Here is a 19,834-nt window from a genome sequence, read left to right on the forward strand (position 1 = left end):
TGAGTGGCCAAAGCTGTATACACAACTAAGGAAAAATATAGAATGGAGCAAGAATGCAGATATTGACATAACACGTCTTTCCAAATACTTACTCAGCTTCCAACCATTTGCAAGAAGTGGCTTCCTAAGACAGACACGTTTTCTGTATATTTAATTAACTTCACTGACTTGCTTTCTATGATCTTGTGCAACTTCTAAATTTCTAGCCTATGCAAAAACAAAGTTAATTTTTTCATCTGGCCTTTCCTCTTGGTGGCCACTCAACAATCCCAGAACTTTTAGGAGCCTAACATCAACCCCATGTTTCAGCTAGAACTTGCATCTCCCACGTTTGTTTTCAATGCAAAGAAAAAGATAGTTCTGCCAGGTGAAAGCTGTGCTAAAATTAAGTTTCCAATAGAAAAACTGTTCTACAGAATTTGCAGAACAGCATATCCAGGGGTTAGTGAAGTCCTACTGCTGTAGTAACTGCCTCAATGTTCACTATGGGAGGTGCCTGATGAGCCACAGCATTTCTGATAATTATGTTTGTTGATTCATTAACTCCACTAGATGCTTCTGCATTTCTCTACTTCCAGTATTCCAGATTTCAGCAAGGCTCTGCTTTTGGATGATTTACACTCTTCCATCAGCTTCCTCTTTATTGCCAAGCCCTTCTCTGCCTTCTCCTTTGTCACACGAAGGTCAGTCCTATTTCTCTGGCCTTTTGTTTTTCCTCTTGCAGAAACCTTGTCCACACCATAACACCTCTAATTTCTTGGAAGCTCTGGTAGATTTCTCTTCTGTTTTCTTCACTTGTAAGTCTTCCAAGCTTCAAATGTCAGAGAGTGCTGGAAGGGATGCCTCAGGCACAAACCCTGTAAGGCAAAGACCATGCTGTTTGTTGTGCTGTCTCTCTCATATGCAAAAGCCGGGGGGGGGGGGGGGGGGGGGGGGGGGGGGAAGAGCTGGTTAACCCAGGGTTGTAGCCCACCCCTTTCAACACCTCTTTTCAATACTGGGAATCCTAAAAGAGAAGTTTGTTTTCCTATTTAAAAATAAATCTGTGCAACAGAGATTGCTGGTGGCTCACTGACTGCTGTATAGGGCATGGTGGATTCAGTCAGCTCTACTACGTTTACACTGGAGGTCAGAGATTTCAACAATTTCAGAGCACACAGATAGCCAGCTCTGTGCTCCGTGTCTGGCTAGCTCACTCAGTTTCTCAGAAAACCAACCCAGCAGAATTCTGCTGATTTAATGAGCTAAATCAGCTCATGAAGAATCAGACAAATTGCACAACAGCAGAGACAGAAAAAATTAAGACAGTACATGTGGTGTAGATGGGATGGGAGAAAGTAGCAGAAAGCTGAGAGATCACTTGGAACAGTTTATGTCCCTACAGGTATTCCTACTGTTTCAGAATGCAACATGATTAAACAGCAAACAAGCTTTTCTTTCATAAAAGCTAAATGGAAGCTTGAAAGATAAAACATTCTTCTAGTTCATCTCAAAATGCTATGTTCTCTCTGTACACATGTAAAAGGCAGAGCCACTCCTTGTAAACTAGCCACAATCCTCATAGACATGTTTAAAATTCATGCATCATCAACACAATTTTGCAACAAAGTACCGGTATCTTGGGAAAAAATAGTGTTACTGCCTCCCTAGTATTGCTGTGTGATACATTTCCTGCTCTGAGTTTCCTGACTGAGGAAGGAACTCCTTACTGGGTTTTCCTTATGGAAAAACACCTTTTAGACAATCACAGCAATTAAAATAAACACAGATTCTAAAAGATTTCAAATACTTAGGATTTGTGCTAGTAATAAAGTTTGTACATAGGAATTAACTGTTTAATCAAACACTACGAAATTGGTAACAAAAAAAAGGGAATGTTTAAATAATCCTTTCGTCTGAACACACAGTATTGGTAGGTGGAAGATGGACTATTTCCAGATAAAGGTGGCAGCCAGTAGAGAAACCAAATATACCACGGTCTAAATTCTGAGTACATAGTGAAGAAAGATTATGAACACAGCAAAGAAAGCCACTGAAGACTGTGGCTTGTTGTCAAAGGAAAAAAGATCCTATGATCATTAAAAGTTGTTGTTACTACATGGTATAGTAAAAAGGTAAACAGCAACACTTACCAGATTCCTCCACATGCTGCTAGCAGTTGGGTGTCTTTACAGGCAGGAGTTTAGCTGGCAATGGATCAGGAGAACTGGATGTCCATGTGGGTCTCCAAATATCGAGAAGAATTCAAGCTTCATGGCAAGGGATCATCAGTCAAGAAGTCCTCATGTCTCTTCATATATTAGCTGAATCCCAGACCAAGATGAATCTATGCTGGTATCCCAAATCAAAACGCTGTCTTGACATGGACAGAGTATTGCTGAAAGGCTGTATCTTATCTTTTTCTTCCTTGCAAGTTATGTTCATATCCTTTGCTTTGATACAGCAAGGTTTTAAAGGGGCATGCATACAGGGCTGTCCCATTATAAGCAGACATTTTTGAAGAAATCTGCATGCCTGGACTTCAGGATTTCTTGATCTTTGCCTCCCAGCAGGGATTGAGAAGGTCCAAAATATTTGCATGGCTCAAAGGTATGACACGATCAGAGCAAAATGTTAAGCCTGATTGCTATGTATACTTGGTCTTGGAACACGTAGAGCAAACAACCAAACCTGGCTGCACACCAAGATTTAAAACAGGAAGATGACATCCAGTCTCCGTGACTCCAGGCCAGGAGACACTTGGTATGGACAACTGCAAAACTCTGTAAGGAAGCAGCTGGAAGGCTGCCAAAATCACCTAGAGCATAGCTGCAGCAAGAACACTCACACTGTAATGGCCTATATAGAGAAACCACTGCCTACTACAACAGTTGCAACAGGAATGAAATCACTGCAATTACTTACCAGCCATACCACACTACAGAATCATCTAGTGCTGATCCTCATCTTTTAACTGACAAAAATCCAATTTACAAAGTAAAATAAAATAAAACAAAATTCAACACATACAAATATGCACTAACAGCCAAAAAGGAAAAAAAGCAAACCATGAGAACAAAATTAATAGTGCTGCTCCAGAATTATCCACCTTGTTTTGTCCACATCTCTCTTCAAATACTATACACTTTAGACCTTCTAACCAAATACTCAAAACAAGGTAAAAGATCTGCATTATTTTACTGTGTATTATTCAAATATAAACACATGCAGTCTCATGCAAGGCATAATACACACTAAGTATGTGAATAAGAAAAGACATTTAAGTTTGAATGAAGTAGGGCAAGTACCTTGTAATCTTGATCTGGCAGCATGTTGAGTAAGAAAGTCACCATCTTCTGTGGAAACTCATATTTTATTGTCCAAAATAATAATTCTTCTAGAAAACATTTATGCTTCAAAACATCCATGATAGATTGATCTGCATAAAAGGTTGGAGGAGGGGATGTGTAATGTAATAATTATTAAAACTAAAAATAATGATAGTGCAGTTGCACTGTCATACAAAATTCAGTGACAAAAATTTAAGAACATCTTAGTGTGCTCTGTAAATAGGTTTTTTTTCAAAAACACTGGGAAAATGAACATGGCCAACTCTGCACAGTGTCAGAGTGTGTAACAATAAAAAGGACCTCCCAGAGAAGTCAATGAAAGTTTTCAGTACAATTCTACCACACAGAGTCCAGTCTTCATTGATTGCACTGAATCGTATCATCTTACTGTAATACCTCCACTGATTGTAATGAATCACAGCAATTTGCACAATATTTACAGTCACTTAATCGAGGGAAACTGTTAATATAGACTACTACTTAGCTGAAGTTAAAATAGCAAAACGAAATACAATTTATGATTACGTGATGAGTTCTATCACCTAAGAACACTTATGTTCTGTTTACAAAGCTCTAAACAAGCTAAATAGAAGCAATAATGTATCAGTTATTCTTATTTTTAAAGCAATATATGTACTGATTGACCAACAACGAAGTTTTTGTTTGTTTGGGGTTTTTTTAATATAAAAATTACTACAATCAGATAATCAGGCACTAGGTCCTGATGGTACCAGAAGAGACAGTCTCATCTTTCCCTGTTCAACTCCTGGCCATTGACTCTGCCCCCTTACTCATGCTGACAGTACATCCCTGTGGGGTACCTACGTAGGAATCAAGTCATCTTTCTGTTCTGTCAGTTGCATTTCCAAGCAGATCAGTTTCCTGATTGCAAAGCTGCACAAACTGACCTCTGCTAGAATAAACTGTTCATGAAGCTATGGCTAGACAGAGCATAAATCACATTAACCCCATTTTTAAAAATTACTAAAATATAAGGACTCTTTATCATTATTCTTCAAGAGGTTGATTATTTATGATTTAAAACTACAACAGGCATTGTTCACTTCCATAACACATAAGGACTAAAGAAAATAATAATAATAATAATGCTCCTTTATACCTAGCAATCAACTAGACCTGAGGATATACACCCCACAAAATCCCATATTCCAGTGGGACTGTATGAAGTGCTCCCATCAGCACAGACTCAAAAACACTTAAGCTGAACATCATCTGGCCTTGAAGACTTGCCTCTTCACTGAAGTATGACAGCGTTAGGGAGTGCACTGGATAGCTTTGTGCCTATCCTAAGCAGGACAGCCATTTGTACTTTTCCTAAGCAGGAATTACCTCCATTTTCCAAAGGTCCGAGTTCCCTAGCCAAGCAACCAATCAGCCCAAAACATCTCAGGAATTGCAAAAGATCATGAGAAATAACGAATAATTTAAATTTTAGGGATCTCCTCAAGACTTTAGCAAGCCACACAAAGACAAGAATATGTTTTATTCAATATATTCTACAAGCGTTGAAATATTACCTTCACAGAGTCATGAAAGATATTTTAATATTAAAATATTTTGTAAAGCATTACACATCACCTACTGCAGCAAACATATGATGACCATTTATGTTCTCTTCCTCGTCTCTTGTTAAGAAATTGCATATGTGATTTTACTGCCCATGAAAGCTTGGCAGCCATGCAGACTGAAGTCCTCTGTCCACAGAACAGACAGCACAGGTTTAGGTACATGCCAAATGCCCCAAGTGAGAACACCGGGCATGAAGACAAGTGACACAACACCTTATCTGTCACTGATGTGCAGCTTTCTCTGACACATATCACAGCTGAACAGTACATATCTTTATACAGCAGTTTCAGGCAGGAACAGAAGAATATATATCCACTTATACCTGCTATAGAATTTAAGTAGGCAGAATGCTCTTACCCAACTTGGAAAATTTGTCAAGAACACTGGGACTAACGTTCCCACTCTTGTGAAAAGCACCACACGATTTTAAATTTCTTTCAACAGATTAAAAAAAAATATATAGTGCCTGTGGGTTTAAAATTGTCTTAAACATCAGGTATTTCAGATGGATGCAGGATGCAGGTTTTAAAACAGAGTAAAAATAAAAATTCTCTCAATACTCAGTCCCATACCTGTATCAGTGAACCTCAGCATAAAACCTGTATTTTCTTTAAAGAAACCTTTTATTCTTTCCTAGTGCCACAAAAGACCCCATAGACTGTTGTAAACATCTCTCTGGAATATGAGTCTAAGCATTCCAGGATATCCCCACTATATAAATAACCCTCTATGAAGACAGTACCACGAAAGACCTAGGATGGGACAGAGAGTCTGCTTATACGGAAAAGGTAAATCTGTTTTTATTCAATACTCAGTTTTCTAAAATTTTCTTTTCATACTCTTATTTTATACCCTCTTGGACATAAAATATGAATACTGAAAACTTCAGAAAACCATTCAATATTTAATAAAAACAGATACTTACCCTTCCCCCATTGGCAGACTCCCTCCTCTGGGGCTGATATTAGGAGCTATCAACATCATGAGCACAGTCCATGTTGGGATGCCTCAGAGGGGGAAGACTACAGTCCTGGGGGGAAATGAAATGTTGATTTAAAGTATCACTTTTCCTAAAATGCCACTGCTGATATTAGTTTTCAGATCTGGCAGCTTCTCAACCTGAGCTTCCTCCCTGCCTGTTTCCCATAATCACTTACTATGCATCAGAAACTCAGCGTTTTTTCTTGCATTACCTGACTCTAACTTATCTTTTAGACAAGGCAACAGCCTCTAAAATTCAAGTAAGAAAGCCTTCCTTGGATGTCTGTAAGTTTCCTGCATTTCTCCAAAACTACCACCTCTTCCACATTATTATTCTCTGCCACAATCTTTCACACACCATTTCTAAGATCACCTCTTAACAACACCGTTGCCAAAACGTTTAGTTCTCTGCTTTTCCAGCTTCCCAATCTTTTTCCTTCAATCTGAAACCACTAGAAACAATCAATCTTACTTTCCCATACTCCTCACAACACCTTCATACCTTTTTACTGACTTCATGAACCCTTGCATTTCAAATTCAAGTTCCAAACCTTCACTCCAAAGCCTTTCCAGAAATTTTGTTCCAACTTTCACCACAGTTCTTCACCCAAATGTTCTCTTCTAAGGGCTCGCAATTTCTTTGCGCTTCCTATGTCAGTCTCCTCATACTCATATTAAAAAAATAACCAAAAAAAGTATTCTTTATTTAATAATAAGAGTTGAAATACTATTATTTAAACACTTTTTAGCACAAAAACATGTCAAGGACAAGCACAGGATAGGGCTACCTTGTCTCTAGCCTACGTTCATTCTTGAATTAAAACTTGCACTGATCTCAATGTGAGTGCTGCTCATGTTGGACTAGAAATTGCACAGAGCACTAATTTCAATCTAGGAAAATAATAGAGTGATTTCAAAGGAGACTTCATTCAAGTATCTTTTCTTAAACATTACTAGAACAGTACAGAAAGACCAACCAGAACCAGAGAGAACCATTCTTGCCTGGCTGAGAACACAATCATACGGTACAGTGGCATAATGAAAAAAAATTGTTAAGAACAAATACATCCAAAACTTGTTTGCCAAGCTGTATTGCAACCTTGCCAGCCACACAGTGAAAATGGAATGGATTTTTACAGGTCAACTTATGACGTGAAGGTGACAAAATGACTGGTCAAACAGAGTCCCAGATAGTGGTACTCACTCAAGGGAAATGAAAGTTGCCAATTACCACAATTTCACTTGCTATTCTTTTTTAGACTTTGCTATGTTTAATACCTGTCACATGCAGCACTACAGTGCTTGGAAAGTGAATGAATATTTCTAGATAATTTTTAAGATAGACATAAGGCAAATATGATAAACTGAGATCAGTACTTTATAAATACCTTTGGTGGTGCTGCTTAGTTTCACCCTCTTGCGCTTGCCCACACCTTGGCTACCATCCTGGTCCTCCTGGGGTAGGGGAAGAGTTTAAAAAATTGATAATGGTATATTTAGAATTTTATTGCCAAGAGACGGTATGCTCTCAAAATTCTGGTTTATCTATCAAGCTAAAACAGAAAAGCCCTAAATATACTCTCTTACCAGAAAAATACTTTTGCTGTTTACAGGAACCATGGACTCTGTGCAACTCATTACAAAAACCACAATTTTTTCAAATGGCTTTTTCCCCTACGGGCAACATTATCATCTGCAAGTTCAGACATCTTCATCTATTTAATTAATTTTGTAAGGTTACCTGCTTTGATTTCTGAAACTGATTGCTACAAAAATGTTTAACACTACAACATTTCTAACTGTTGCACATCCAAGGTTTCACCTTATTCATCTTTAAGGTTTGGGGTTTTTTTGTTTCCTAAAAAAAAAAAAAAAAAAAAATCAGCCAACATATTGGCTATTAAAGCTGGCAACACAGACAATTAGCTAGACATTTTCTAATCCATATAAAGTTTTGATCCAAGAATAAAGTATTTTTGACACCTTTAAGAGGCCAGTTCTAATTGCTGAATTCTAATTGCTTGTTCCCTACAGAATAATGGAAACACTTTACGCAGGCACTTGTCATCTGAAGCTTTCAAGGCACTCTGCAAACAAAACAGCAAAGGTTCCAAAATGCAATGCAAGTTAAAAATATCATCACCACCACTTTACAAAATCTAACACTGGGTGTTAAAAAAGAATGTGACATTACAGGACTATATTAAACGCTGCATGGATCTTTACTAACAATGGTAGTCCTAATGAAACGCTGGAAATAAAGAAAGATTTCTACTGGATCTAATAAAATGAGAGATAATTAATGCAGATATCTACTGTTAAAAATAAGTAATCAATATCCTTCTCCACTAAGCAAATGCCATATTTTACTTCCAAACTTCACTGGAATGATAAAGAATCTGGTACTCAAGAAGTGACTATGCTTCCTTGGGGGTAAAGATTATTCATATTTTATATCTAAGGACTGACCAAAAGTATCATGTTAATGAAATGTCTGAATTTTCCTATCCTTTCAGTACCTCCATTTGAAAGTTAATTTTAAGATGGGCACACATTTGAACTCTTAGGTGTCCTGTGGTCTTTGTGAACACATGCTACTTTTGTACTTCAATCGGGAGCCAGTCAGTTCGCAGGATGTTGCTGCTGCCCACTCCCGCATCAGAGGGGCCAAGTACTCTAAAGCAAAAATCAGACCTGCTGAGATATTACTGTGAACTGCAGGACCCTGCAATTTAAGTCTCCTGCCCTGAAGAAAAGGCATCTAAATTCCTGTAGCTAGAAAGTTGATACCTGGAGGTCTCAAGACCTCTTCAGCAGTCTCTGTTAATCCAAAGAGCTGCTAGAGGGGCCTTAATCAGAAAATAATGCATTTGGGTATACAAATTGTGATTAACGTGTTGGATTCTAGCCTCCAACACCACTGCTCTGGCAAACAAAATGCATTTCCCCTTCTACAGCATGAGAAAAGTTTAAACATATAACAGTCTTCATTGCAACTTTTGAAGTGATTTCACTAAAGAAAAGAAAATTTATGAGTGACTTTATGAGAAACACTTTTCTTGAGAACTCTTTTCCTCAATAATGTTAGACAGTTGGTTTCCACTGCTGCAGTAAGGTAGGATTAAATCTTAATGTCAAGTGGAGGAGTTTTAATGGCCTTGAGATAGTGAGTGCTAGGTCACATGGTGTCTGCCAAGCCCAGGGATAAAGAGTAAGAGAGTGAGCAAGCAAATGTAGAACACCTTATTTTTACCCATTGGATAATGCTGTGTAAATATACCTGGATAACAGCAAAGATCTATGCAGATTTACGTTACATAATAGAATATTTAGCAATATGCCTAAGGTGTGCCACATCTGTTGTAAATTCAGATAATAAACTTTATGTAATATTAGATACTATACATAGATTTTTGTACAGTTAAACAGCAATTGGAGTCAATAACTACATAACTAAGTAATAAGGCATTGAGTGCTCATTAAACTAGAAGGGCAGCCAAACTGAGGTATCCAATACAAAAAGGTTTATTTGTCAGTGTGGTAAAAGCATTCATGGACTGGGTTTTATTTGACTCCTTGGAGCATAAAAACTTCTTAAATAGGAGGACAGGTTTAGAGAGGGCCTTTTTTTCTCCTTTTGCACAAAGGAAAACATGAGGAAGAAAAGCTAATAAAGCAAGCTAATGGTGAGTTCTCTCCAAAATACCACAGGATGGAACACAAACCATTTGAGAAGTAAAGCACAAGTGAGCCTACACTGTTTCGGGGTGGTGGGGGGAACAAAACAAAACAACCCACAACACATACCTCAGGATACATCTATCCTTCAGATTCATTTTAGCTTAGAACCATCTACTATTGTAGAAGTGAAACTAAATACTGAACTATGCAAAACTTTTCAAGCTATTTAGTTCCCTGCAGAAGCACTGCTCTAATTTGTAGTCTGTGTAAATTTTGTAATCTAGCCTTTCATCTGTGAAACAATGCTACCTTTAAGACTCACTCGGTAAGAAAGAACATTAACCTTTTGAGATTCATCTTACATACCAGAGGAAGAAAACGCAGTTAAAAGTGTCCTCTTGCCACATTTCTTAATTAGAACATAGTTTTACTCTGCTATAAGAGAGTATAATAAGGCATAAAAAAGCTGTAAATGCCCTTTGTAACTTATGGGGGAGGGTGGGGAGAGGAAGAGAAGTCATAAAACAAGACGACAACTTCCTTGTTCCTTTAGGAAGCATTTCTCTAGTAACATCATTTTTCTAATAAGCATTTCAGCCTTCCACCTGCACAGTTCTATTCTGGCTTTTGGATGAAAGGACTGGACCTTCTTTTCAGCAATCCATATTTGTCAAGTGGATGATGATTAAGAAAAAGATTATAAAATAAAAAATTGGAGATGCCACTAACTGAGGGGGTTTTTGTTTCCACAAAAAAACAAAAAAACCCACACAAAAACAAACACACACAGACAAAAAAAACCCCAAGAAACTTTTGACATTATTTTTAATTGCATCCCACACTGTATCAATGTGATTTTATTAAAAATATAAAAGGAAGATTCAGAAGTGAAAATATATACTAAAGAACATTTAAATTTTGAGTGCATATTGTTTTACCTGGATGTTACTTCCTCATTCTTTTTCAAAATTTTCTAAATACAGCTTTCAAAACAGGGTCTTGTGCTTTTTATGTATCTTAAAAATTGATCCCAGGTATGTGAGTATATGCAGAATTTCAATTTAGAAAAATCACATCTGCAGTAACATAACAAAATACCTACATGTATATTTATAACCTGGAGATCAGAAAGAAAAATCTTTCTAGAAAACAGGTATCTTTAACTGGAAAGCTACAATGCAGTTGCTGTAATTCCTCCCTTATTTACTCATGAAGTATCTTTTCCTTGAAAAAATTATCTTTTCCTGATAAAAAATTCCTTCTCCCTAAAATACATCTCTGTCCCTACCTCCCTCTTGGACTTCTTTCCCAAAAGAAATATTAGCGATATCCAATCTCTCTTCAGACTCTTAACAACTTTAGTTTACTCCCCTCTCCTCATCACTTATAGGTGTAAAAGAGAAAGAAGCACGCTGAGCCATTTTAAGCTTATTTGAAAATACTACTTGAGGTTATTAACATTAACTTCAATTGCCGCCTTCTTTCACGGGCCTTAAAAGTGATACTGTCAGCAGTCTTCCATGGGTTTTTTTTTTGTCTGTTTGTCAAGCGATGGTGAAAAAACAACAAGCAATACTTTGAAAAATGCCAAATTATAAATAGCACTGCTGAAAGCGTAACAGATGCTGTTGTGCTCGTGACAGAGGCAAATATGTCATACCACTGTTTTAGACATACACCAACAATTGTTTTTACTTCAGTACTTGTTCACACAGAATTCAATGCAAGCAAAAATCCTATGAAAAACTACAGTTTACATTATTTAAAGTTTGTTATACTACCCTACCACAATGGCTGCTAAGGCTTACTAGTTGAAATTAGGTTTTAAATAGTAGGGCAAAAAAGATGAGAATAAATTAAGTAACTCTACCAGAATTTAACTTTCCTCATTAAATTCCACTTATTTATTACAGCTCAACCTAAAAGGAGATTCCCTCCTTTTTACTCCCCCTTAATGTGTTTGGTAAGTAAGGTCAAGTCTACACATGGGAATTTATCTACAGAGAAATTCTCACTGCTGCTATCACCAGTTCAGCTGGATTCTCAAGCACCAGAAACTCCTAACACCATTCACAGCATCACATGCTTTAAGTTTGCTTTAGTCAAGCCCAATTTACTTGATAGTGACTTTTGAACTACCTACACAAGTTTCTTCTACATTACATACATAAATTAAACTGCAATAGTATCAGCAAAAATAAGGAGTTTTCAAGAGGTCCTTAGTAAATCAAAGGCATGAAATCTATTCCTTTGTATCTCCATTATTTCTAATTATTAAAACGGAGAGAATATGTGGTAGACAGAAGAGTTAAGGTTTGTGGGATTTGGCTGCAAGCATTCTCTCCATTTAATATTCTGTTGCAGTTCATTATAGTCTTTAAAAAGCAGTCTCACCTCATCTGAAGAATCCCCTTGTCCTGATGTTGCCGTAGCACCTGCTAAACCTTTTGAAATAAAAAAATTCAGAGATTCCTTTCATAAGTCTTATACTGAAAAGAGAGTATTTTACGATATTTAATGAGCCACTATGAAATGAAGCACTACATTAACTTTCTTTAAAAGATACACAGCAGTGGACTGAGAAGTTGGAGTAAGATTTCCAAGCAATACAAAATTAGGGATTTGCAAGTACGTTCCATTGCAGAACTTCAACGTACTGAGTTAACAGAGATGTATTCTTTCAGAAATTGCAGAAAAACTCCAATACCCTTCAGTGATCAAAAAAAATCCACAGCACTTTTGTGAGAATAGGTGGCTTAACTTAGTTGCAGTGACAAAATTCCACTACGAGCAATTTCATCTTGCCTACTCAAATTCCACTAATGCTATGACTGGGAAATGATGCTTAGTGTATTAGCAACAAAAGGTTAATATGTTTAGCTTTGTTGATAGAATTAAAATGAGTCTGTAATTTGGTGGTGCTCTAAATAACAAGTAATTCCTTACGTTTCATTCAGATTTGGTTTTTTTAAAAATAAACTAAAAGAACAGTTTATATAAAAAACAGCAATAATCAAGTCTTCTCTTAAAATATTTTTCTACACAAACCTTGAACTGCTAATGTGCTAGTTCCAGCTCCTTGTTCCTGCATACCACATGCAATTTTATCCTCAGGAAATGCCAGTCCAGAGCCTTTCAAAGCAATGAGGTACTTTTCATGACTTTTCTTTGCACATGCATTCTCTCCAACACCTTGAACACATATGTAAAACAGCATTAAAGTACAACAACAGCTACTTGGTTCATATACTTCATATTCTATACAAGCAGCCTAAAAAATGGTCCACAATGTTCTAATAAGCTGTACAATTATGAGATGTAGAAGCTAAAAAGTTTTTCCAACTGATGAACTGAAATCCAAAAGACCAGAAACCACCTCAGTTTTTCCCCTCCAACACACTGTTTTCTTCTAAATGATATAGTTCATTTCTATTTTACCAGCACTGCCACCATTAACACTACAGCAAAAAAAGGATTTGATATTTCAAAACAGTTGGTTTTGGACAGAAAGGACAGGTACCTATGATTTCCAATGGGAAAAAAATAAACCAACAAAAAACAGTAATGGTAATATACCATATATAATTTCTAATATTTGGAATTTTTCTTTCAAAGTTCAAGTTTTGACAGCTGCAATTAACAGAGACTATTCATAAAGATACCATAATTTCAACTGTTTGATGAAGCAAATTCACACTGCATGCTCAGGATATAAAATTTTCCACAAGGAAATGGACTAAAAAAAACCCAACACATTTGTTATATAAGGAAAAAATAAACTTTAGAGGAGCAAATTGTGTCAAGCGTTTAAGGAAAAGAAAACATGAAAAAGATAACAGCATCTTTTTAGCTGTGCACCTTTTGCATTCAAAGTCAGAAGGGCAGGTTTTGCTCTAAAATCCCTTTCCTTGCCTTCCCTACCCAGAAACTGTACCTACTCAGACGCACATATTCTCCGTTCCAAGAGTCCAGATAAGAATGCGTTACTTCCCATTCCCTCTCCACTTTTCTATCTCAGGAAATCCATCAGATATAAGAAAAGATAAGTCACTAAATTTCTCCCATTCAAATATTATTAAACAGGAGAGAAAAAGAGGAAGGAAACAGAATAAAGACAACTGATCCTGAGGCAGCTTTCCTTTCTCCTTTCAAACAAAGATTTGGAGATTGCCTGTTCTTCAACTAGCTGCTGCCCAAGCCAGTTATGGCAACTTAAATCTACAGTAATTACTATTTGTTCCATACCTATGCAAAGGAAGCATGCAAAGGACTCAAAAAAGACACCTTCTAATCACAAGAAAATAAGATGGAATTAATTTATACTAGGTGGTTTGGGGTTAATAGTGACTGCCCAACATTTTCAGATTCATTGTGATTTGGTACAGGATGGAACAAATAATTGGGGGTGGCGGGGGTTGTTTTCAAGAAAAAAAAAAAGGAAAAAAGGCTTTGCACAGAAGTGCAGAACAGACAATGGCCTTTTACCATTCAGGTCTCCTCCAGTAACCTCTGTGAGAGTAGATCCCAAAATAAGTTAGACATAGTCCACTTTGAATAAGCTTGATATGCCTTATTGGAAGTACTAAGCTGTCGTGTTCACTTCACTTTAAGAGGATGGATTTCTTATAAAAACTCTTTTGAAACAATGTATCTTTATACAATGCATCTGGGACACAGAAAGTAAGAGGTCTGCTCTTACAGGTCTTAATAACAAATGTTCCTAGTCGCTCCTGAAGCCCACCTCCCTTCTATCAACAACAAGAAAATATCCTTAAAACCATGCATTTTTCTGGGTTTTGAGAAGTCAAATAACAACATGCAGAAACTGAAGTGATAAACAAAACTTATGCCTTTAAATTCTTCATAATTTGAAAATTTAATTATTAGAAATAACACAAACATACCAGAGCTAAGATCTTTGTAGAACTGTTGGCTAGTCAAAACCTGCGTAAGAACTGATCGCATTGCTCCTCCCATTTTGGTCAAGTCTTCTAGAAAGGAAACATGAGGCTCCAAAACCTGGAGGATTTTATGAAGGTCTTTCTCTGATGGCAGATCAAGAGCTGAAAACCACATAACAAGAACTTTTGGTGTAAATGTAATGTAATTTGGCCAATACCTTCACAAGGTAGAACAGCTATGACCAGCACAGAAGAAATTAATTTATATATTCATAATGCTCCAAAATTCACATGTGCAAGTTTCAAATTAATCCTGATTTCATTTTCTGGAAGAGCTCAACACAAATATGTTTTAAGGGTTACCTAGCATTAAGAAGCTCTTCAGCAGAGAACAAAATCAAATCGCCTAGCCAGGCAGTAACTTTGTTAGGAAAAGAGGCACAAAATTCAATGATATAAACTATAGATAGCATTCATGTATTCATGTACTGTGTCTTCACAGACTGCAAAGCAAGAGATAGCAGCATGGTAAGATATGCTAGATACATGCAAATTTAAAACATACCAGGCTCATTATACCCCTCTCTTAAGTGCTGAATAAGACTAAAGATGAACTGTGGAAGAACTAATTCTGACATCATCAACAAGTCTTTCGGGACACATGGAACATTTGAATTTGACTTAATCCGGTGTCTTTTACAAAACCTATAAAACAGATGAGAAAAGTGTTAGCCAAGCACAGCTCAGCAGAGTTAACATATACTAAGAAAACCATTACTTTTTCCATTTTTCAGAGAGTATATACTTTTACATTAAAGGTGGTGTGGAAATGGTATTCTGAAATTCTAAGCACTATGTTCAAACCCATTTTGTTTCCGAGTCCAGCGAGGTGCCAATTTTTTTCCCCTTCTCAGTTCACATATCAACATCGCAGTTTCTTCCCATACATGTTAGAAGCATCTTCAATTGAACAATTAGAAGAACACTGAATGTTTCTTTATCAAGACATACCTCCCAATTTCTAAACAGCCTAATTGAAAATATCGAACTAAAACAGTTCCTGTCCTTTCTGTGAAATAGTCAGAGGCTGGCCCGATTCTTCAAGTCCTCATTCAGATAATGACTTTTTAAATGTCTTTTGACATTAATAAAAACAACTTCCAAAAGCATAAGAGTTTGCACGATCAGTATTTATTTCAGATGTATAGCAACTAAGATTTACTTATCAAAGGATGATAGAAACACCCTGCAAAAATTGTGCAAATTGTATCATTTGAAAAGAAAAGAAAACATTTTTTCTTTGGAGAATTCCTGTACGGTACTAGCTGAGGCTTGGCTAATGCACAATGACATGAGGTTGAGCCAAACCCCATTAGAGGGGACAAAATGATTTCCCACTGACTTAACATGAGCCTGACTCAAGAGCCACTGAACACTTTTCTGCTCCTAATCTATTTTTAGAAAGGACATTTACCAACATCAAAGAGTTATTTACCCATATCAAAAAAGAAGCTAACAAGGAATAAAGAGTCTAAAAACACATGATACAACAGTAAACTTTACTGGAAAGATTCACTAGATTTTACTAGTAACTTTTCAACATAAAGATTCGGAAATTGACTCAGCTTTGTTTGAATATGAAAATTGTTTTCTAAATTTATTCATGTCTTCACTTATTTGCTACGCCATATTTTCCAGAAGAAGCCTGCTACTTTCTACAAAATAAGCCTTTCTTCTTTGAGGACCATTAAAGTATCACCTTCAAGAGAAGAAGGAAATAGAAGAAAGCCACAAAGCAAGTACCTGAATTTAGGACACACACACAAAAAAGGGACGATACAAGTCCAGCAATTAAGATGGCATCTTCACAAGAATGGTTACCATCTTCACAAGACTAAAGATTAAGAGCTTCTCTTTTGCTCTTACACATTAGAGATGACACTTTTTATTAGAAAAGGTAAACAAGGATGGTACTAGCCAGATGATTTGCAGTTTGCATACACAGCCTATCCATCCCTGGCAGGGGGGGAAGTGCCTGACAGAAAGAGCTCAGACAGAAAGACTGACAACTTTCTGTTAATTAATGCACAGATGGATGGTTTTCACTTTTGTCATTCACTTTCACAAATGACATTCACAGAAGTTATGAAAAGTCATTCACTTTTTCACTGTTGTCATTCACTTTTTTCTCATCCACATACAGAAACCTGAACTGCCATAAATCACAAATCTGGCTTGATCTATGCTGCAATATGGTACCTCATTTATTATCTTAAAGGTATTTGGTTTCCCTTTCACCACTATCCTTATAAGGAGAGATCAAAGTAAATAAAGACTTAAAAGACACACAAGGAAAGAATTACTATGCAGTGTGTTTTAAAATCTTTTACTGGCCCCCCCCGTATATTTTGCATTCAGCCAAAAGACATTTTCACTGGTTATGATCACAAGCTAAGGGAGCCACAGTAACAAAACTCACATGTAAAGTCATTTTGAATCCCAGCTTCTGCTAAGCACAAGGCTTCCTTCCACAGAAAATAAAAAGCTCTGCTCCTCAAGAAGCCTATGCCAGCATACCACTTGTGAATCAGCCTATGGATTAATTACCCCAAATTTAACATATCCTGTAGCTGAAAGTTATCAATCATGTCTTCTCTTGAGATTCCCAAGAAAGCACTACTGACTTACAAAGCATGCTATTATTACTATATTAATAGGTTCTGGAAAATCAAGGAATAACCCAAATTCAATTCACTGTAAGGAAACGTCCTTTCACCGTCACATGCACAAGTTACAGCAGTTCCAAACAGGGAACGATGTCTAGACACCAGGCCCTAAACCTTAAAGTAGAAATGCCAATATCATTTTACAACATGAGCCATATTCTATATTTATGGTTCAAAGACTGCGGTATTAAAGTATTGTCCGAAATCAATATACTATTGTAGCTGTTCTTAACTAACAGCTAGAAACATGTACATGGTAAGGATCCCAGAATGTGTCCTTACTGACATGACTTGCCACCGGACAAGCTATTGGTCATACTGAATTTCAAGGGCAAGAATTAATCTAAGCCACAATGATCCAGAAAGCAAATGCTCAGATTTTATTATTTACAAATCAGGCTGAAGAAATCTTACTGAGCCCAAGTTTATCATATTCACCCATGAGACTCTGTTTTATGCTGAATTACAGAAAACCAATCCTGCCACTGTAAGGTACTTCCACAATCCTGAAATACCGATCCTCTGTTCTACTCAAAGCTCTATTGCATTTACAGTGTGCTATACAGCTCTTCTACAAATATTGACCAAAATGCCAGAAAATTACTTGGAAGATCTTCAGAGTTAAAACAACAGCTGTTTTAACTAAAGAAGAGCCAGAACTCCAAGCTGTGCCGAGTAAGAAACAAGCTGAAACTTCTTACACAGGCAGAAAGAGACACCTGTGACAAACTTCTCAATGGGCTACACAGTCACTGGACAAACAGTAGACAAAGCTATTCCATAATCAGTTCCTTATACTTCTAAAAGAGCTTCCTTACCATGGCATCAGTTAAAGAATTGTCTGTCTACAGAAATGTACATTTCAAAATGCTTCCAAGACTATCAAAATAGGGATTTAATGGGCAACAAAAAGGAGCATTTTCCAAATCTCTCCTGGTAACATCAAGCCTCAGAAATCCACCACTTGGAGCAGGCAGAACTCTCCAGCAGGGGGTAATGAAAGGTGGATATAATCTAGATAAGAAAAATATTTTTTCTGAAGAAGCTCAAAAATAAAAATACCTATGAAGAGGAAGACTGACTAGATAACTGACAGATCACCTTGATCTAAGCTTTATTACATGATTTCAATATTGCAAAATACTTTTTCCAACAAGCCTGTAGTTCCTACTTAATCTTTGGTACTTCGTATTTCTAGTGTTATACAGTCTTCCTTGTAAATATTTTTACTATTATGCTACAATGAGCTTTAAGAATAGGAGTATTTCAGTGAGAGTGACAATTCATTAGCCAGAGATATTCAAGCACTATCTCACTGAAGGTCTAACATGGAAGTACTAAAATACAGGTCTACGGGGAGACAAAAATTATCTTTTTTTTTCCTTATTCTTTTCTCTGATTTAAAAGTATATTCTGGTTTTTGTTTTCTATGCAGTTTCCTACCTTTGAAACTGCTTTTTCACAAAAAGACAAGGCTAATTTTAGCAAAAGGAGCGAATAACACAGTAACTTGCAATTAAATAAAAACAGAGCTTTAACAAGCAATCTTGTCCACATGACTTCAAATATAATTCCTGAAATTTCTTATGCTGCATTGATATCTTATTTGCAAGATGTAGAAGAACATTGTTGGCATCTACATGAGTAAAGAATACCATGTATTATTAACATAAGCAGCATTAACATCTTCTGAGCAACCTTCACTTTAGACTTTCCAGATTCATTCCATTCTCTCCTACTATTTCAGTCTTTAATAATTCTACCGTGAATTTCCAAAATGTGTTTTAGAAGTGGCCTCAGGTAAAATAACTTCTTTCCTTTAGGCTACAGTTTCACAACCGCTTAAGTTGAACTAGGTCAGTTCTGCCACAATTCTGTCTTCAGCCCTCGTATTTGTTCCAGCACTGGCACTCAACTGATCCTGTGTTAAACCAGCTCAGAAGCTAAGCTACTAGAAGTTATTTACTTTAAAAAAAAAAAAAAAAAAAAAAAAATCTCATTGGGCCAGCTTAAATCCACCAACCCTCACAGATCTGCCTCCTTGGAAATCACACTGAAATCCCTGAATCATCCTGCCATCATCCCTTTCCTTGTTCACCTAACAGGGAGCAAAACACAGAGAACAAAAAAACCAAAAACCAACAATGCAGGAGGATGCTGTCCTGGCCAACCAGCACATCAGGTAGATACACGGCTCGCTGTGAAGCCAACTCCTCCACTTCAAAGGAGAATTTTTAAACTTCCCCAGTTATTACAGCAGCTGGAAAATGCCTTCAGTACCAGCCACACCACACCTTTACAGCTTTTGAACATTTGCTCAGCCCTCCTTCCACTACATCCCACAGTGTCTCAAGTTTCAGTTGCATTCCAGAAATTGACATAAGTTCATGCATACACAGAGGGACTATTTTTACCCTCACTTTTCTCTCACTGTTTTGTCCCCTGCCTCCCCATGCTTAAAAGCCATTTGTTTTAAACTGGATCATAAAGCTGTCAAAAGAAGGCATCCCATTTTCACAAGTCTTACAGTACGACAGCACTACGAGTACCTGACTCTGACAGAAGCTTTTAGGGAGAAGAATCTGGGACCCAAGTGACAGGACCCAAATGAAAACTACTGGAAATA

At 36.9% G+C, this 19,834-nt stretch overlaps 1 protein-coding gene across 1 annotated transcript in view; it reads right to left on the bottom strand.

The window, feature by feature from the left end:
• Positions 1–19,834, bottom strand: part of UBR3 (ubiquitin protein ligase E3 component n-recognin 3) — a 119,258-nt gene that overhangs the window by 89,539 nt on the left and 9,885 nt on the right. The window contains 6 exon segments of the mRNA XM_050899578.1: positions 3,288–3,418; positions 7,289–7,355; positions 11,976–12,025; positions 12,630–12,773; positions 14,486–14,644; positions 15,048–15,187. Of these exon segments, the coding sequence (XP_050755535.1) occupies positions 3,288–3,418; positions 7,289–7,355; positions 11,976–12,025; positions 12,630–12,773; positions 14,486–14,644; positions 15,048–15,187 (691 nt within the window).

Source organism: Gymnogyps californianus, chromosome 7, assembly GCF_018139145.2.
Source record: "Gymnogyps californianus isolate 813 chromosome 7, ASM1813914v2, whole genome shotgun sequence".
In the NCBI taxonomy this organism is placed as follows: Eukaryota; Metazoa; Chordata; class Aves; order Accipitriformes; family Cathartidae; genus Gymnogyps; species Gymnogyps californianus.